Genomic DNA, 21,719 nt, shown 5'->3' with positions numbered 1-21,719 from the left:
CAGATCAGCTTTAAGACTAAATACACACTGCAAATTTCCCTGCCTATCTATTCCATTATTGAATAAAATCCATGTAAATCTTCTATTTTTTTGCCTTTATTTTCCAGTAGGCTGATCACTGTTAATTAAAAGCATGCTCATTTTAAAAATTCCTACCATTCAAAAATGTGAAGTAAAGCATTAAGGAAAATTAGTAACCACCATTGACAGCTTCAGTATTAATTATTATTTTATCACAGTGACAAACACAGTGCCTGACACAAAGTAGCTGCTGAATAAATATATACTGCATGACTAAATGAACAGGCAAGCAACCATTTGAAGAATTTATATGACAGGATTGAATTATATGAGAAATGAATTAATTTTCCTCAAATCATTTTTCTTCCACCAGGAAAAAGAAATATTGCAATGCATTATAATGTTGAAATAAAACATAAATGCATCTGGTGAATACACACAAAAAACATCCATATAAATACCACCCAAAAAAAGTTACCTTTTAAGTTCCTGTTCCAGTTTTTCAATTTGTTTTTTGCATGAATTCAATTGCCCTTCCTGGAAATTCACTTGTGACTCTTTCACTTGAAGTTCATGAGAAATCTTCTGTTTCGTTTTCTCTAGATTTTCACATATTTCCATCAAGCTTTGGTTCTCTCTTTTCAAATTTGAGCCCTCGGTTTTTTCATTTTCAACCTAGCAGGGATAATTCAGAAAGAGATAAGTCTTTTATCTATATCACCACATTTTGAAAGAATCATGTATTACATTTTCTACAGTTAGGCTTGTACGTAGCCAACCTAAACAAGGGAAATATACTGTCCCTTCAAGAATTAAAACATCAAGATGGCAGATTAGAGACACAGGACTCATTCTCTCCCAGAAACATAGCTAGAGGACAGGGAAAAATGGCCTGGAAAAAATGTACTAGGGTTAACGACCCCAGGAAACACTAGACACAACCCAGAAGAGAGAAAGGAAAAGGAAAAGGAAAAGAATATTGAAGAGAAAACTCTACTAGCAAGGGTTGTAGCTGCCCACCCCCGCCCCAGCAGAGCTGACAACTTTGAATTCTCTGGCCTCAGGCCAGCAGCTACAGACAGAGGAGGCTGCAGGGATTGACCTCCCCAGGAAAGGGGAAAGAGAGAGATGCAAGCTAAGGCTGATTCAGTTTTTGGCCAAAAGTTTGGTCTGCTGTGTCCCATGAGCCCTTCCAGGCCAGGGTGGACAGCACCAGTGCTTACCCTGGGAGCCAGTATGGGACTAAAGATATCTGACCCTCTCAAACACTTTCCCTACTGACTGAGACTGGCTGTTAAAGATGCAGAGGGGAGTGGAATTATTTCTTCCCAGAAAAAGGGAGAGGGCTTCTGACAAAGGTTGGAGTACAGCATCTGAGAAAATCTGATTTACCAGGCTCTGAATAGCCTTGAGGCAGTACCCTCTGTCAAAGTTTGACACTGGTTTTGCAGTGAACACACTCCAACCAGGGTTTGAAATGAGAGGTCTGTCAAAGAGTGCCATCTGCTGGAAGCGCATGTGAGGAAAACAAAATAAAGACAGAAAGGCTTTTTCAGGCCTTTGCAACCTCCTTCCCCAAGACCCTTGGGTAGATCTGTACAGGGGCAGTCCTAAAGACCTACCCATGGTTGAACCAAGAACCAAAGAATGGCAGTAATACACAGCCTCCTGACACTAAATTCCTACATAAGAGAGAGAAACTAAGCATAAGAGTAAATTCACCACCATAATCAGATGCCGAGACATCAGGAAAAATTACAAGTCATACTAAGAAAATGGAAGATACGGCCCAAGCAAAAAAATATATCAAATCCCAAGAGGAGATAGGATTTGAGACAACTAATCAATGAGGTTCATACAGATTTCCTAAATCAAATTAATGAGTTGAAAGACAACATGGCTGAAGAGATAAGGGACATCAAGAAGGCACTGGGTGAGCTAAAAGAATTTTAAAATACGAATAGAAAAATAACAGAGCTTATAAGAATGAAAGACACAATAGGTGAGGTCAAAACACATTAGAGGGAGTGGATGTGACTCAAGCAGTTAAGCACAGGACTCCAAGACAGGAGGTCCCGGGTTTGGCTCCCAGTGCCTCAAAAATACAAAACAAAAACAGACAACGAACAGTCAACGAGAAAAAAACAACAAGCAAATACAATGAGCTAATAGACGAGAAAAAAACAACAAGCAAATACAATGAGCTAATAGACGAGGGAGCCATCACAGAGGGGAGGGAATAAAATAATTTAAAAAAAAAAAATTAAAAAAAAAAAAAAAGCATTTTAGAGGGGAATGAATGTGGCTCGAGGTCCCAGGTTTGGTCCCTGGTACCTCCTAAAAACAAATAGACAAATAAAAAAACAACAACAACAACAGCCAAGCAAATGAAAAAGCCAACTCAGGGGAACCAATGTGGCTCAGTGGTTGAGCACCAGCTTCCCACATATGAGGTCCAGGGTTCAATGAATCAATCCCTGGCACCAGTCCCTCAAAAAAACAAACAAACAAAAAATTAGAGGCATACAATACCAGGCTCAAAATGATAGAAGAAAGAATAAGGGAGGCAAAACACAGAACAGCTAAAAATGAAGATAAAAAAAAAAACAAGAATGGAAAAAATTCAGCAAGGGCTCAGGGAGCTGAATGATAACATGAAGCACAACAACACACGTTATGAGAGTTCCAGAAGAAGAGAAGGGAAAAGGGGCAGAAAGTGTATTTGAGAAAAAAAGAGCATTGAAAATTTCCTAATTCTCACAAAATAAATTTACATGTCCAAGAAATACAGCATACCCCAATCAGAATAAATCCAAATAGACTAACTCCAAGACACATAATACTCAGAATGTCAAATGCCAAATATAAAGAGAAAATTCTGAGAGCAGCAAAGGAGACACAAACCATCACATACAAGGGTCACCCAGTAAGGTTTAGAGTGGATTTCTTATCAGAAACCATGGAAGCAAGAAAACAGTGGTATGACAAAATGAGGCTAATGAAAGAGAAGTATTGCCAACCAAGAATTCTATATGCAGCAAAATTGTCCTTCAAATGAGGTGAACTTAAAATATTTAAAAACAGACACTAAGACAGTATGTAATAAAGAATCTGCCTTTGCAGGAAGCATTAAAGGGAGCCATCCAGCACAAAATGAACAGCAGAGAAAGTCTTGGAGGAGAGTGTAGAAGGAAGAGTAGCAGAAAGAATAACCAAGAGTGAAAGGACAGATATATGAAAGACAAAGAACAGAACAAAATGTTGGAGGTAAATAATGCATTTCAATCAAAAGATATAGGCTGACAAAATGTATTTAAAAAACATGAACCATCCATATGCTGCTTACAAGAGACTCATCTTAGACCCAGGGAAACAAACCAGCTGAAAGTGAAAGGTTGGAAAAGATACTCCACACAAATACTAACTAAAAAAAGAGCAGAGGAAGCTATACTATATCCAACAAAATGGACTTTAAATGAAAAAAAGTAATAAGAGATACAGAAGGCCATTATATATTAATAAAAGGGACAACCCACAAGGAAGAAATAAGTCATAAATATACCTATGCAGCTAACCAGGTGCAGAGGTGCACAGTTTGCCTAAAACACCTAAGGTAAACTATGACAAAACTGAAAGGAGTGACAACCAGCGAGAGTAAGGAGCTCCTAGAGTCAGCTCGTGCTGCAGGACAATTAGTAACCAACCAGAGCTACCTAAAGCCCCTGTTTGAGGGCTCCAGAAGACCAGAAGAATATCCTCCAACATCCTTGAAAAAATGGAAGGAGAATGCCCATCTGCAGAGATGATTCATGAGTAGAGCACTCCACACCACAGAGGCCAGTGCCCATCCTCCACTGGAGGCACAAGCTGCCTCGGGGCTATTCCACTGCTGGAACTGGAAGTTCCACTTCCAAAAACAGGGAGGAAGAGACCAACTTCAACAACTGATTAGTAAATTAGGCAATGGAGCAGTTTGGTATAATTGATGAATTCCAAAAAGAAATACTGGATTATGCTTGTAATCTGATCTGTACCTAGGCATGATTGAGTTATGATTAGGGCATTGCGTCCCCACCTCTTGGTGGGTGGGGACTCACAGATAAAAGGCATGGCAAAGAACAGGGTTGGGTATTTCTGATGTTAGAATTTGATGCTGAAGACCCGGGAAGTCAGCACCCAGAGGAAAGAGAAGCCAACCCCAGGAAGAAAGGAATCTTGAACACAGAGAAAAGCAAGCCCCAGGAACGTAGGAACCCAGGAAGCCTGAACCCTCAGACGTCAGCAGCCATCTTGCTCCAAATAGACTTTGGTGAGGGAAGTAACTTATGCTTTATGGCCTGGTATCTGTAAGCTCCTACCCCAAATAAATAACCTTTATCAAAACCAACGAATTTCTGGTATTTTGCATCAGCCCCCTTTGGCTGACGAATAGAGGCGGGTTAAAGTATAATTCTGTTTTTTTTTTTTTTTTTGAGTCCATTATTTATTCAGCTTAGATAAAGTAGTAAATCCTGAAACCACAGAATGGCAGCGGCAGTGCAGGAGACAGCACTCACTGGGGTTGAAACCTGAAGACTGGAGTTCGAATGCTGACTTAAGAACTCTCTAAGGCTCTCTCTGCCTAGAGGAGCCTGCACCAAACCTCGATGTGTATTTCCATCTTTTTCTCCCATTTTTCAGTGAGCTCTGTTCTTTCCCCCATTTCCCAATTAACTCTTTTTACTGGCCTAACTAAAAAAAAAAAAACAACTCACTAGTCACCTGAGCAATTTTTGTAACCTCTCTGAGCATCAGTTTCCTGTACTAAGGAGGCAATGATACTATTATGCTTGTGAAGATTAAGTTAAATAGTGTGTGGGGAAAATGCCACACCAGTGTTATCTGTTAATGTTTCTATTGGTTTTCTATTGCTGCCATAACAAATTACCACAAGTTTAGTAGCTTAACACAACACAATTTACTACCTCAGAGTTATGTAGTTCAGAAGTCTGGGTGGACTTGGCAGATTTCTCTGCTCCAGTTCTCACAAGGCGGCAATGAAGCTGAAGTCTGGGTCTGGGTTATGATTTAGAGGCTCTGGGGAAGAAACTGCTCCCAGGCTCATTCAGGATACTGGGAGAATTCAGATCCATGCTGCTGTAGGGCTGAAGTCCCTGTCTGCTTGCTTCTTGCCTGGAGTAGTTCTCAGCTTCTGAAGTCTTCTGCATTACCTGGCTCCGTGCTCCTCTTCATCTTCAAAGCCCACAAGAGCCAGTTGAGTTCTTCTCACGCTTCAAATCTCTCTGACCTCGGCCCCTCTGCTTCATCTCTCCTGTCTCCATCCAGAGAAAACGCTCTGCTTTTAAAGGCTCCTCTGATTAGATTAGACCCGCCTAGATAACCCAGGCTAATTTCCCTGTTCTAAAGTCTATAACCTTAACTAACTCTGCAAAGTCCCCTTTGCCATGTACATAACGGGCATAGCGTCTAGGGATTTAGCTTATGGACATAACTAGGGGGGCATTCTGCCTTCCACAATGTTGTTACTTTAGAGCTCGAAAGAGACCATATAGATTATGAGACAAAGTTCTTGTTCTGGAGGGTTTATAATCCAGTGAGGGAAAGATGAAAAAAATAATATCAGAGCAAGAAAAGTTCAATAATGAAGAGTTTGTATGGGATGTTACAGGATCCCAGAAGGCTTTTTGTGTACCTGACTTGGCTTCTGACTTTTCCATCATATTTTGTTTGTTCCTCAGTGAGCCTTGTCATTTATAAAAATCCTTCAGATGTCTCCGTATATATGAAACACTACCATGTGATTTGATTCCTTAGTGGCCGGAAAGTCAAGATGCTGCCATAGCGCAGTATTTGGGACTCTGCTACTTAATAACAATAAGTTTGTGATTTTTACAGTTCAGGTATAAGAAAAGGTCTTGAGCCTTTGGCTCAAAGTAAAAGGAATTATTTTCTTCCCTGATGATGAAGTCTAACACCAGCTCATTGGCCCTTAGTGACTCTTATCAGCAATCCCCCTTGAGAGCTTCCTTGTCTTAGCTCTCTCTAGCCATATGTATGTCTTTACTCCTTCCCTCTTTTGAATTTTGTTCCTTATTTTTGATGTCTGATTATTTTTAAACTTTTTATCTTGAAATACTTTCTAACATATACAATAGTTTCAAAAATAATACAACCCCTTTACAGAGAACTCTAGCATATCCCTATTCCCCTCATAAATACCCAGATCCACCCATTTTAACGTTTTGCCACATTTGCCATATCATTCTATTTGTTCTTTATTGTTTTGAATTAGAAAGCTCTTGCCCTAGGCAGTGTAGAGGTTTCTGTTTGATTCTTGTCACTTGTTTCTATTTTCAATAATAGATGTTAGCAATAGTTTTGTAATAATATTAATAGCAGCTACCCTTTATTGAGCACTTACCTGTGCCTGGCGCTGTGCATAGCCCTTGAAGTGCATTTTCTTATTTAGCTACGGCATTGTACAAGGTGCCTTTATCTTCATTTGAACCCAGGTCTAAGTCCAAAGCTCATACTTGACACCATGCTCTACTGCCTCCATTTTTTTACAGTAATATCAAACAGGAGTGAAACTGAGGGACAGCATGAAGGAATGGAAACAGCTCAGGTAGATTTAGGAAACCTAATTTCAAATCCAACTGTCTTGACAGTGCTTCTGAAAGTTAGAGGACTTGCTTCTAAAGCACCACAATGATTGCCTCCATTTTTCCACCAGACACTTGTCACTTAAGTGATTACAGTTTGTGTCCATAGCACTGGGCAGCCACAGAACACACGTGGGCATTAGAGGATGCATTCTGTGGCTGTTCCCTAAAAGACACGAGCCCCAGCAGTTACATGCTGGAGGTAACATAAAGAAGAGCTTCCCCATAGAGCTGGGATGATTAATATACATATTTAAGGATTTCGCATGGTGTTTGGCACATAGTAGCTCTCAGTTTGTGTTGGTTCCCATTATCCTTGTAGAAGATTTTTAAAGTATAATTCTAAGAACAGTTAAAGTTTGAACCTGTCTGTGTTGGAAGGAAGTCAGTAGCTGCCATTTTAATTCCAACTCCAGTATGAGGGGAAGCGGGCTGACTGAAAAGCACTGCAATGGTAGGGACCAGCTTCTTTCGCCCAGACTGGACTGCAGCCCTAGCTTAGGCTTCAGTCCCAGCTCTAGCAGAGAAGAGACTGGCAGGCCTGGCACTAACCTCTCCGGGTAACTGCAGGTACAGTCAGCTGGCACAAACTGATTAGTCGGGAAGTCTACCAGGGCAACTGTTGTCATTTTGGACCCGCCTGGCATAGACTACGGCCCACACCTGCAGCTTCATTCCCGCCGAAGGCAGGAGAGGAAGGGGTGTGAAGCTTCATCAGTCTCTCTGGGCAGCTACATCTAGGCCTGCATAACCGGGATTCCTACACACAGCTGTGCCTCTATCCCTACCCCTGGCAAAGGAGAAAGTTGAGAAAAGCTTCATCTGTCCCCTGGGCAATGAAGGCAGCTTGACGCTCCACAGCTTACAGCACCAACTATATCCTTGGCTCCTACTGCACAACCAGCAAGGAAGAAAGGGCAAGAAAGCCCTAAATTAAAGAGAGAAACTGCACTCAGAATAAATACATCTAGTAAGCCAGATGCCAAGACACCAACAAAAAATTACAATCCACACCAAGAAACAGAAAGAACTGGCCCCGTTAAAGAAATAAAATAAGCCTCCAGATGACATAAAGGAGTGGAGAAAACTAGTCATAGATGTTCAAACAAATCTCCTTAATAAACTCAATGAGATGGCTAAACGAATTAAGGATATTAAGAAGACACTGGGGAACAGATGTGGCTCAAATGATAAGAGCCTCTGCCTACCACATAGGAGGTCCAGGGTTCAGTATCCAGGGCCTCCTGACCCATATGGTGAGCTGGCCCATGCACACTGCTGCCGTGCGCAAGGAATGCCATACCACGCAGGGGTGCCCCCTACGTAGGGGAGCCCCACGTGCAAGGAGTGTGCCCCACAAGGAGAGCCTCCTTTGAGAAAAACGCAGCCTGCCCAGGAGTGGCACCACACACAGAGAGCTGACACAGCAAGATGATGCAACAAAAAGAGACATATCCTGGTGCCACCTGACGAGAATGCAAGCAGACACAGAAGAACACACAGCAAATGGACACAGAGAGCAGACAACGAGGGGGGGGAGGGGGAGGGGAGAGAAAAAAATAAATAAAATCTTAAAAAAAAGAAGACACTGGATGAATGAAAAGAAGAATTTGAAAACACACATAGAAAAATAGCAGACCTTATGAGAATGAAAGGCACAGTAAATGAAATTAAAAATACACTGTAATCATATAATAGCAGATATAAGGAGGCAGAAGAAAGGAATGGTAAACTTGAAGAAAATGGCCTCCAAAAGTGAACATACAAAAGAAAAAATGAAGAAAAGATGGAAATAATTGAGCAAGGTCTCAGGGAACTAAACAACAGCAAGAGACATGCAAACATACGTTTCATGGGTGCCCCAGAAGGAATAGAGAAGGGAAAAGGGGCAGAAGAAATATTTGAAAAATAATGGTGGAAAATTTCCCAACCCTATTGAAGGACATGGATATCTTTGTCCAAGAAGCACAATATACTCCCATCTGAATAAATCCGAAAAGACCAACTCCAAAACACATACTAATCAGAAAGTCAAATGCCAAAGACTAAGAGAGAATTCTGAGAGCAACAAGAGAAAAGCAATGCATAACATATTTGGGATACCCAATAAGATTAAGTGCCAATTTTCCAAGAGAAACCATGGAGGCAAGAAGACAGTGGTATGATATATTTAAGATACTGCAAGAGGAAAACTTCCAGCCAAGAATCTTATATCTGGCAAGACTGTCTTTAAAAATGAGGGTGAGTTTAGAATATTCACAGATGAACAGAAACTGAGAGAGTCTGTAAGCAAGAGACTGGCCTTGCAGGATATATTAAAGGGTATGCTACAGTGTGAAAAAGAAAGACAGGAGAGAGAGGCTGTCTCGAAAGAATGGTGAAAATAAAATATGATAGATAAAACCCAAAGGTCAAAATGGGTGAAATAAGAACTGTCTTTACAGTAATAACACTGAATGTTAATGGATTAAAGTCCCCAATCAAAAGACACAGACTGGGATAATGGATAAGAAAATATGAGCCACCTATATGCTGTCTGCAAGAGACTCACCTTAGACCCAAGGATACTAATATGGAAAGTGAAAGGCTAGAAAAAGATACTCCAAGCTTTCAGTAACCAAAAAATAAGTCAGAGTACCTATACTTATATTAGATGAAACAGACTCTAAAAGACACGAAATATTGCAGAATCTGAGAAAATCAGAAAAAAAATTCCATTACAATCATATATTTAGGAATAAACTTAACTAATGATTTAAAGCACTCATATTCAGATATCTATACCTCATTATTAAAAGAAATCAAAAAAACACATAAATAATTAGAAAACATTCCATGCTCATAGATTGGAAAACTAAATATCATTAAGACGTCAATATTACCCAAATTGATATATAGATTCAATGCAATCCCAATAAAAATTCCATGAGCATTTTTTACATAAATGGAAAACATGATTATCAAATTTATTTGGAAGGGTAATGGGTCCCAAATAGCCAGAAACATCTTAAAAAGGAAATGTGAAGTTGGAGGACTATCACTTCCGGATTTTAAAACATACTATCTAGCTACAGTGGTAAAAACACCATGGTGCTGGCATAAAGACAGACACATAGACCAGTGGAACCAAATGGAAGGCTAAGAAATGGACCCTCACATCTTTGGTCAAGTGATATTTGACAAGCCTATCAAACCCACCTAGCTCAGGCAGAACTTTCAATTCAACAAATGATGCCGGGAGAACTGGTAATCCACAGCTAAAAAGAAGGAAAGAGGACCCCCATCTCACACCTTATACAAAAATTAACTCAAAATGGATTAAAAACCTAAATATAAAAGAACTATAAAACTTTGAGAAGAAAAGGTGGGAAAATCTCTTCAAGATCTGGTGGTGGGTAATGGAGTCTTAAAGGAGATATGAAGAGGACTGAAATGGACTACTGATGTTTAATGTATATAGAAGTTTTAATTAACTTTACTGCAAAAGTGTGAAAATGTATAGAGTTGAGGGTAACACATTACAGTGACTAACAGTGGTTCACACATCAGAATGTGGCAAAAAATGGTAGTCTATGGATATAAATATCAACTGAAAAGAAAGTTAGGGAATAATCTAAGGACTGAAAAACACAGTAAACTCAGAGGTTAATGAGAGTTGTGGCTGACGGTACAGATGCAAGAGTGTCCTTTATGACTAGAGCAGATGTACGTCACTATTGCAGGGTGGTGGAAATGTGGAGAGGCATGAGAAAAATACAAATGGAGTGATCTATGTACTGTGGTTACCAGTAATAATGTAATATTCATGCATGTATGCCAAAGATGTACTGTGTTGATAATGGCAGAGTATGGAAAAAGTGTGCCAAATGTATGCTATGGACCTGGTAATAGTCTGATATTATCTCATAATCTCTAACAAATGTTCCACCACGGTGTGGTGTGTTGTATGGGAATCCTACACATGTGTATAATTGTTTACTAAGTTTACAACCTCTGTCATAAAAATATATTTAAAAAATAATAATAGGGTGGATTGGGGGAAAATACATCAAATGTAAGATAAGGACTATAATTAGTAGTAAGATTTTGATGATACTCTTTCATCATTTGTAAACAAATATCTCACAACAATGCAAGCTGTTGGTAGTGGGTTGATGTATGGGACCCTATATAATGTTATGCATGCTTGTTTTGTAAGGTCACAACTTTTACTATATACTTATTGTTTACATATGTTCATATATAAATGATATAAAAATAATAACAATAACAATAATAATAAGGTGGGTTGGGGGAAAAATACACCAAATGTCAGATACTTTAGTTGGTAGTAATATTTTGAAGGTACTCTTTAATCATTAGTTTAAAACGTGTCACAACAATGCAAGGTATTGTTAGTAGGGTGAGGTATGATGTCCCTGTGTGATGTTTAGTATGTTTGTTTTGTACGTTCACAACTATTACTTTATACTATTGCTTATTAATGTTTATGTATGTGTGATATAGTTCAATAAATTTTTTTAAAAACTGAAGAGGAAAATAGATAATTGTGGGAGACTTGAACACACCACTCACATCATTAGCTAGAACAACTAGAAAGAAGGAAACAAGAACCAGAACAATATAAGATATGAACTAAACCTAACATATACAGAACACTGCATCCCAAATCAACAGGTTATACATTCTTCTCAAGTGTTCATGGATCTTTCTCCAAGATGACCACATATTGGTTCAAAGCATGTCTCAATAAATATGAAAAGACTGAAATTATACAAAGCACCTTCTGATCATAATGGAATGAAGCTAGAAGAGCAGATATAGCTCAGTCATTGAGCACCTGCTTCCAATGTACAACGTCCCAGGTTCAATCCCCAGTACATCATTTAAAAAAAAAAAAAGCAATGAAGCTAGAAATCATGGGAAAGGGGAAAATTCACAAATGTGTGGAGGCTAAACAACACACACCTAAACAATCAGTGGGCCAGTGAAGAAATTGCAAGTGAGATCAGTACATATATCTTGAGACAGATGAAAACATGAACACAACTTATCAAAATTTACGGGATACAGCACAGGCAGTGCTGAGGGGGAAATTTATAGCCCTAAACCTCTATATTAAAAAAGAAAAACTAAAATCAAACACCTACCTCAACACCTGAAGGAACCAGAAAAAGGATAATAAACCAATACCAAAGAAAGCAGGAAGAAAAATTAGAGTAGAAATAAATGAAATTGAGGGGGAAAAAAATTAGAGAAAAAACAAAACCAAAAATTGGTTCTTTGAAAATATCATTAAATTGACAAACCCTTGGCTACACAGACAAAGAAAAAAAGAGACAAGGTCAAATAAAATCAGAAATGAAAGGGAAGAAATGATAATTGATTCCCCAGAAATAAAAAAGATCATAAGAGGATAATATGAGAAACTGTATGCCAACAAAATAGACAACTTAGATGAAATGGACAAGTGCCTAGAAACCTACATTGACTCCACAAAAAATATAAGAACTCAACAAACCAATCATACTTAAAGTGATTGAACAAGTCATCAAAAATTTCCCAACAAAAAGTTCAGGACCAGATGGCTTCACAGGTGAATTCTACCAAGTACTTTGAGAAAAATTAACAATGCTGTTTAATCTCTTCCAAAAAATTGAAGAGAAGGGAAAATTACCCAACACATTTTATGAAACCAATATCACACTAATATCAAAGCTAGATAAAGACACTACAAGAAAATTACAGACCAATCTTTCTAATGAATATAGACGTAAAAATTCTCAACAAAATAGAATCAAACAACATATCAAAAGACTGACACATCACAACCAAGTGGGATTTATTCCTGGTATGCAAACATGGTTCAACACAAAACCAAAAAACTACTATACCACATTTACAAATTGAAGAGAAAAAAAAGCACATCATCATCTCAATCAATAAAGAAAAGGCTTTAGACAAAATCCAACCTACTTTCTTGATAAAAACACTTGAAAAGATAGGAATAGAAGGAAAGGTCATATATGAAAAACGCAGAGCCAACATTACACTCAGTGGGGAAAGGTTGAAAGATCGGCAACAAGACAAGGACACCCACTGTCACCACTGTTATCCAACATTGTACTAGAAGTTCTGGTTCTTATACAAGAAAAAATAATAATAATAAAAGGCATCCAAACAGGAAAAGAGGAAGCAAAACTTATTTGCAAATAACATAATCCTATATTTAGAAAATCGGGAAATGTCTACAACAAAGCTACTTGAGCTAACAAGTTCAGCAAAGTGGCAGGATACAAGATCAACATACAAAAATCAGTAATGTTTCTGTATCCTAGTATTGCACAATCTGAGGAGGAAATCCGGGGGGAAAAATTCCACTTATATTAGCAACAAAAACTCAAATACCTAGGAATCCATTTAACTAAAGCGGCTTAGTACCTATAAGCAGAAAACTACAAAACAATGCTAAAAGAAGTCAGTGAAGTCTTTCCATTTGTTCCAGTGAAACAAATGGAAAAACATTCCACATTCATGGATTGGAAGACAAAAATATCATGAAGATGTCACTTCTACCCACACTGATTTATAGATTCAATGCAATACCAATCAAAAGGAAACACTTTTGCACCTCAAAGTACTTTGTCAAAAAGGTAAAAAGGCAGGTGACTCAATGGGAAAAAACTTTTGGAAATCACTTATCTGGTAAGGGTTTAACATCCATGATATATAAGGAGATAGAACAAGTCAACAATAAAAAGACACAAGGCCCAGTTAAAAAAATGGGGAATAGACGTGTCCAAAGAGGAAATACAAAAGGAAAAAAAAATACAAGAAAAAAATGTTCAGAAAACAGACTTGGCCCAGGGGTTAGGGCGTCCGTCTACCACATGGGAGGTCTGAGGTTCAAATCCCGGGCCTCTTGGACCCATGTGGAGCTGGCCCATACGCAGTGCTGATGCGTGCAAGGAGTGCCGAGCCACGCAGGGGTGTCCCTGCGTAGGGGAGCCCCATGTGCAAGAAGTGCGCCCTGTAAAGATGGCCGCCCAGCGTGAAAGAAAGTGCAACCTGCCTAAGAATGGCGCCACCCACACGGAAAGCTGACACAACAACATGACACAACAAAAAGAGACACAGATTCCCGTGCCGCTAACAACAGAAGCGGACAAAGAAACAAGACGCAGCAAATAGACACAGAAAACAAACAACCAGGGTCGGGGGGAGGGGAGATAAATCTTTAAAAAAAAAAAAAAAAGAAAAAAATGTTCAACATCACTATCAACCAGGTGGGGGGGAGGGGAGATAAATCTAAAAAAAGAAAAAGAAAAAAATGTTCAACATAACTATCAATTAGGGGAATGCAAATCAAAGCTACAAGATATCATTTCACACATATTAGAATGGCCACTATTAAAAAGCTGGAAAATAATAGGTGTTGGAGAGGATGTGGAGAGACAGAAATGTTTATTCACTGGGAAGTACTGTTTGGCAGTTTGTAAGGAAGTTGAATATAGATTTGCCTCAAGACCTGGCAATACCACAACTACGTATATATCCAGAAGGCCTGAGAGAAGTGACATGAACAGATATCTGTACACCAATGTTCATAGTGGCGTTATTCATAATTGCCAAAAGATGGAAACAACCCAGGTGCCCATCAACTGATGAATGGATAAAGAAATTGTGGTGTATACACATGATGGAATATTATACAGCTGTAAGAAGACATAAAGCATTTGAAGTACCTGACAATATGGATGACCCTGGAGGACATTATTTTGAGTGAAGCAAACTACACCGAAAAGTAAAATTGCTGTATGATAGCACTATTATGAACTAAATTTATTGTGTAAACTCATGGAGTTAATAGAATATAAGTCACCAGAAATCAGAATGAGGGTAGAGAATGGAAAGCTGAGAGTTAATCTGCACAGAACTATTAAAAATGTTGTTTATTAATCTTTGGAAATGAAAAGAAATAGTGAAAGCACAGCATAGTGTTTGTAATTAGCAGAGCTATTATATAGGTACTACAGTGGTTTAAAGGGAGAGTCTGAAGACATGTATATTACTAGAAGGGAAGCTAAAAAAATGTAACATGGGACTGTAGAACATAGTGAAACCTCATGTGAAATATGCATATGGGTAATGTTGCATATATAGGACTATTTTTACAAAATATAAATACAAATGAACTAGAAAGACAGAAACAGAATAGCAACTATGTACAGCAGGGGAAGAAGAAAGACTGAGAATTCTGAGTTTTTTGTCTTTTTCTGTTTTTTATTATTATTATTATTGGAATAATGAAAATGCTCTAATAATGACTGAAGTGATAAATGTACAATTATGTTATTATACCAAATACCACTGATTATACACCCTGGATGGATTTATGACTTATTAACATGTATCAATAAAATTGAATTGTTAACATCAGCTGCAGCAAATGTAATATGAACATGTAAAAAGATCATTGCTGGGGAAGGGACAAAGGGTTTGATGTTGGATATGTGGGAGTACCATATACTGTATATGTGAATTACTGTGATCTAAAACTTTTGTGAAGACAAACTTAATAATTAGAAAAAGAAAAAAGAAAAAGAAAGGATGTAGACATAGAAGAAATGGAAGAAACTGCTTTGCCACTGTTAATACCGGGCAACACCTATAGCAGTGATGAAAGGCAAAATATCAAAAACAAAGCTTTTTCCTTTTTTCATTTTTTGATACCCCAATTTATTTTTACTTTATTTTTCTAAATTACTATGTATTCTATATCTAACCTTTAAAGCCATCACTATATTCCATTTTACTATTAATGGAACCTGGCAATATATTAGGCTTCATTTTTTAAGAAGTTTTGGACCACAAAGAGGTTCAGCTATGACAGGGGAGAAAACACTGGTGTGGGGTGTTATTGATAGGGGGGCACATGGTTGGGAGGGAGCTCTCCAGGGCATGTATATAGGGTACATAAAAGTGTTTGGATATTTTCATAGTGGTTTCAGTTAAAAATGACAACTGAGAGAGTGCTGAGTTCCTAGCCAGGGGAGCTCTATCACAGTCCCTAAAGGAACAGCAATAATCCCCCAAGTGCAATGGCAAAGACCAATAAAGAAGGATGGTCCAACAAGGAGCCCTTGATACTAATGACTATGCTTACGAGCCTGTGCACCTGAAATATGAACTAGGCCTAGAACTGCAGGGTGCCTAAGAGTTACCTCCTGAGAGCCTCCATGTTGCTCAAATATGGCCACTCTCTAAGCCAAACTCAGCATGTAAATGGATTACCTTCCCCCAGCGTGGGACATGATTCCCAAGGATGAGCCTCCCTGGCGCCAAGGGATTACTACCAAGCACCAGCTGATGATGTAACTAGAAAAAGACCTTGAATAAAAGGGTCAACTCAGACCAGCAGAATATCTCAGCCTACATGTAGTATCAGGTGTTAAAAACTGCTTTTTGACCTTGGATAAAAGGGAGAAATAGAAAGGACAAATGAGTTTATATGGCTATGAGTCTCCAAAAAATAACTGGGAGGTCACCAGAGGGGTCACGTTTACGCACACCTCAGCAGGGTCCCAGAGACAGCCAAAGTAGATACAAACTCAGGTACTGGTTCTCCTGAGGACTACAGAGTCCCACAGGTTCTATGGTCATGACAGATGCCTCTGGAGTTCAGTGCCATGTCAGTTGACCCTACTTTGGAGTTTGTGCTCCTGAGTGTGATGGAGTTGGACTCAGATGTGACCTTTCTACACATGCCCCTTCTGTTACTTTTACCGGACCTGTGGTTGGCAGTGGGGTTGGTGTATACTCAGATTCAGGAGACCTGAATCTCTGGACTGTCCATGTGACAGCCAGGCCCTGAGCCCTGGCAGACTTGCAACTCCTACCCTCTGGATAACTGGACTTACCCCAGTCAGCTAACAGGGAGGCAAAGGTCAACCACTACACCAGGGAGCCAAGAGTGCCTACAACTGCAAGCAGAATTGCATCCATCATTCATGTGGAATCTAAGCCCCCTCTTGATATAGAGGTGGAGTGGACATAACCATCCCAGAGTCCACAGGATGGAGGAATAGAGTAGACTTACTGATATTCTACTATGGAACTATTGTAATTAGCAATAAAAGAAATTATAGCATTGATGTGGAGAAAGTGGCCACAGCTGCTGAGGGTAGGGAGATGGAAGAAGAGATATGATGTGGGGGCATTTTCAGGACTTGGAGTTGTCCTGAGTGGTACTGCAGGGACAGATGCTGGACACTGTATGTCCTGCCAGGGCCCACTGGGTGGACTGGGGGAAAGTGTAAACTACAATGTAAACCACTATCCATATGGTGCAGCAGTGCTCCAAAATGTATTCACCAAATGCAATGAATGTCCCACGATGATGAAAGAACTCGTTGATGTGGGAGGAGTGGGGTGAGGGGGGTTAGGGGTTTATGGGACCTCATATTTTTTTAATGTAACATTTAAAAAAAAATAAAGAGAGAAAAAAAAAAAATTGATTTGTTAAAAAAAATTACTGTGCTAGACCTGGTTAAAGATTCTGCAATAAGTGTTAGTTTCAAGTAAAAGTCAACACAAGTTTATAAAGGGAAAAAAATTCATTTCTAAGTTCAGCTGCTAACACAAGTTATCATAAGAAACTAGATAACTCTCCCACAAGCAAGAATCTTTTAGAAGCAATTATTATATCACCACTTTGTTGACTAAAGCAGAGATAAGAAAGAAGAACTAAGTTTTCATTTACTAGGCTTAAAGAGGTTTGGAAATTCTAAGGTGAAAAGCCCCCTCTCAGAAAGCAATATCCATTTGGACTACAATATGCTCTAATAATATCCCTAGATCCAGGACCAGAGAGTTTTGGCTTTGTTGTTACATAATGCAATATTAATTCCAATTCATGGTCCCAAGCAGAAGTTAAAATGGAACTCAGTAGCCCCAAATATTAGCAGGTAAGCAGAAATGAGGAAATAAGATGGAGGAAATTAGAAACAATTAAAATTAAAATGACCAAAAACAGAGAGGGGGGAATTACCACCTGAAGAAAGCAAAATCATGTTTCTCTAAATTTAAAAGACCAAGATGAAATAATTAATCCAATAATTAGTAAACAGTTAAATACCATAGTTTCAATATTACCTTCTGTTTTTGCTTCTGCAATGCAGCCTCCAGAGTTTCGAGCTGAAACTGCCTCTGCTGTCTTTCTTTCTTCAGTTTGTCAAGGTGTCCTTCAAGCTCTTGAATTTTCTGAAGAGCTCTTGTAGGCAGGCCTTCTTTCCATTCTTCTAAAGCCCAGCTCATTCTGTTCTCCTTTATTATTCAAACATTTATAAATAACTGAAAAAGAACAGACTATTAGTCTTACTGTAGCATAAGTACACCGAAAGTCTCAGAGACTAGTCTATCTAACCACCTCTAAACATCATTTCAAAACTCCATACTTAAAAAGATAATGAAGTATAATATCTTCTCCATTATCTAAAACCAATCACTTTAAGAATATGCTTGTTTGGTTTTCCTTTGCATTCCATTTTTCTTATTTCTCAGATTTGACTTCCTATATGGCTATCTGATTTCTATTGTTCACAGTTTGTTTTTGTTATATTAACATGAATATTTTGCTATAAGGTGTTCATGTAAAATAGATCCTATAAACAAATAAAATTTATAACAAGTTATTACTATTATGCAAATGCTTCTCTTTCCCTTCTTCACATTGTTAATTCCTGCTCATACTTTGTCCTTCACTTCAAGTCTTCTTCCTCTGGGATACCTCCCCAAAACCCCCAACCAGGTCATAATTACTAGGCTTAAAGAGGTTTGGAAATTCTAAGGTGAAAAGCCCCCTCTCAGAAAGCAATATCCATTTGGACTACAATGGATAGTCATAGTCTGTCATAGTCTCTGATGGCACAGGTAACTCCCTCCTCCCGAGGAGTTATTATTTATCAAAATAATGCACGAATGAACAAATGAAGGAAGAATAAATGCAAGATTATTAAAAGAATCATTCCAAAAGGCAGTAAAGTCAGGCTCTAGATAGACTTTGACAAGGAAACAGGTGTATTACCTGCAAATTCCATCTTAGCCATTTAGAAGATATGTGACCGTGGACAAGTTATTTAGCCACCCTGTCCCTCGGTTTCCTCATATGTAGAATGAGTACACTAATGGTGATGTTATATGGTTCCCATAAGGACAAAGTGAGTAAAAATGTTAAAGCTTTAGACCCTCTTAAACCCTCTATACATGTTAGCTATATCTTATTAGTCCCTGAAAACATTTTTATTTATATATAAAATAAAATTTTTATATATATTTTTTATTTCCATAAAATTAAATAATTTTTATATATTATGTAGCTTATGGTACAAAGAGTGAAAAGGTCTGTTTCCTTCTCAAGCACATCTTAGGAAATGTAAATCAGCTGGAAACAGTCTGTGGCACAGTTCTTTATTCATTAGCATTCAAAACTTAAATGAAAGAAAAAGCTGTCGATTTGCAGGTGTCTTAGCAACAGCATAAGAATTCATTTTTTACTAAGTGAAGTCCAGAATCCATTTTACTTAGTGTTTTGTTTCAAACTATTTTCCCAATAAATTTTTTACCAAAACTAAAAATAGTTAATGAAAGTACTAAAAACAATAAAAATGTTTAAAGATTAAGAGGGAGGAACAAAGATCTCAGAAAATGTGTAACTTACATTATCAAGCCTTAGAAAGCTGTGTTTTCAATGCCAATTTTGTTTTGTTTTATTTCTTGGAATACATCTTAAATTTCACTACCGTTGGCCCAAAACCTACAAAAGATGCCTCATGCCTCTCCAGCAACAAAGGACAATTTACCTTTGTCCCATCTTTCAGTCCAGTCTAGCTCAGTTGTTCAGGGGTGGGAGTACAAGACGCAACAGGCACTTTATTATAACTTTCCTAAACAATCCAGCCAGTTACTAATAGCATTACATCAAAATGTCATAGCTAGGAAAATATCAAAAGGAGCTAAAGATTTGTAAGGTGAGAGACAAAGAAAATAAACAGAAGGCTGACAGGCAAGTTGAATAAATTTCCATTTCAAAGTCTAAGAAATCACCACACCTAAACCAATTATGATTAAAGCAGACTTTGACACATCAGGGCATCAGCCATCTATATCAGATAACTGGCGCAAAGCGGGGGGGAAAAAAAAAACGAGAGAGAGAGATGTAAATCTCAATGGGTAAATATATACGGCAAGATGAAAAAAATCCATGGACCAAGTTCCCTGCAGGGAGAATTTGCAGGCCTGTCGTCCTCTCCAGAAAACGCTCTACTTTTTTATCTAAAATCCGTGAAGGACATGCCACATGGCCGAATCACCCAAAAACCCTAACGTGCTCATGGGAAGCTTGTGTGACCAACCCACCCCAACACCTAGGGCCGTTTTCATGCTTTCCCTTGATCAGAATTCCCCATCTCCGACGAGAAATTCGAGTGCCCGCCTACGGTGCCCCGGCTGGGCTACAGGGTGATAGTCCTGCCTCCCCTACACCAGGCTCCTCCAGGACAGGACTCGGGATTCTCACTTCTGGATACGCGCACGTAGTGGAACCGGGCCCATCAGCGCGTCCAAACACACGTGGGAGGAAAGAGAAGGGCGGGGAGAAACGCCCTCGCCACTACCCTCGCGCACACCAGCCCGCCGCCCCGAGCAAAAGCCAAGTGTGCACCTCCTCGAGGCCACAAAGCACCGGGGTCCGAATTTCAAGCCGGAGCCACGGATTCCTAGTGATCCCCAGCATGAGCTCGTGACCGTGCAGGGCCCCCGCACACAACCGCGAGCCCGCTTTCCCCAGGCGCCGCCACCCCTCGAACCTCCGCCCACGGCCGCGTCAGCTGCGAGGGGCGCACCGTGTCTGCACGGCCCCCGGGCGCGATCGCGGCGGCTTCCCGGCCCCGAGTCGTCGGCAGAAAGCTAGCGGCTCGGCACGCCCGCCGCCAGGGCCAGGACTCGGGCCCGACGCTCACCTTGCGGTCGGAGACAGGAAAAGAGTCTCTCAGAGCCGGTCCCGGCGCAGCCCGCGGGAGAGAAGCCAGTTCCTAATTCAAACTGCCCGCGGCCGCCACCCGTCTGCTACTCGACCGCTTCCGGTCCCGACCAAGCTCGTCCAAGCTGATTGGTCAGTGTCCGCCACGGTCGAGCCAATCCGCGTCCCCCTAACAGGACCGCCGCCGCTGATTGGTTCTTTTGGATGGATTTAAAAATCAAGCCCCCTGGCTCTGCGGCGCCTGCACCAGGATTAATGTTTTTTGTTGTTGCCGGGAGGCGGGGTCCGTGTGAGTTTGCCCACGCTGAAGAAATTTCGAGCCGCTTTTTCCGCAAAAGCCAGTGAATGTGCACTCAGATTTAAAATGTGTGGTCTGTGGCCCACAACCAGCGGGAGTGCTGCCTGGTGAAAACATTCATGCACTGCACATACATATTTATTAAATATATAATTGAACACTACTGTAGAACTATGCTTTTCTGCGTTCTTCATCCAGTGCCATTCTTAATAATCCTTTGAGGAGAATAGCCTCATCTTATTTGAAAGCACCTTAGAAGCTAAGTAACTTAAATTTGAATCTAGGTATGTTGGATCTTGCTGTAACTGCTGTCCATTACTGGTCATATTTTTTTTTCTTGTTTATTTGGGTTTTTTGTTTTATTTTTGTTTTTTCTTTGTTTCATTGTCAGTCATATTTTGAAGAGATTCTGGACACTGTGTGCAGGGTGTCTGGGGAAGAATCTTCAAAACAGTGTAATCTCTTTAGGAAGCCCACTAGTTTTGTGTGGGTTTGCTGTTTTTTGTACTTGTTTTATTTTCCTGTTCACCTATAAATAAACTTCTGAACGCAGGAATAAAACAATGAGTTGTTGAATTAATACATCCCTGATGAGTGGCTGCTGACCCCCAAATAGTTTCCAAAATTTCCAAACCACTCCCTTTCTACCTTTCAGTAGACAGTTCCTGCAACCTAGACTGCTCCTTACATTTTCCCTTTC

General features: G+C 39.5%; 1 protein-coding gene across 1 annotated transcript in view; it reads right to left on the bottom strand.

Annotated features, from left to right (window-relative positions):
• Nucleotides 1-20,808, bottom strand: part of CENPF (centromere protein F) — an 89,292-nt gene extending 68,484 nt beyond the window's left edge. Inside the window, exons 1-3 of the mRNA XM_004470999.2 lie at nucleotides 20,702-20,808; nucleotides 17,838-18,035; nucleotides 500-696 (exon numbers count right to left, since the gene is read on the bottom strand). Coding sequence (XP_004471056.2) covers nucleotides 500-696; nucleotides 17,838-17,999 — 359 coding nt within the window. The 5' untranslated portion in view covers nucleotides 18,000-18,035; nucleotides 20,702-20,808. The remainder of the gene's footprint in view (nucleotides 1-499; nucleotides 697-17,837; nucleotides 18,036-20,701) is intronic.
• Nucleotides 20,809-21,719: the final 911 nt, after the last annotated feature.

This window comes from Dasypus novemcinctus, chromosome 13, assembly GCF_030445035.2.
Source record: "Dasypus novemcinctus isolate mDasNov1 chromosome 13, mDasNov1.1.hap2, whole genome shotgun sequence".
Taxonomy (NCBI): Eukaryota; Metazoa; Chordata; class Mammalia; order Cingulata; family Dasypodidae; genus Dasypus; species Dasypus novemcinctus.
The sequence above is the reverse complement of the archived record's forward strand: the minus strand, read 5'-3'. Positions and strand labels throughout refer to the sequence as shown.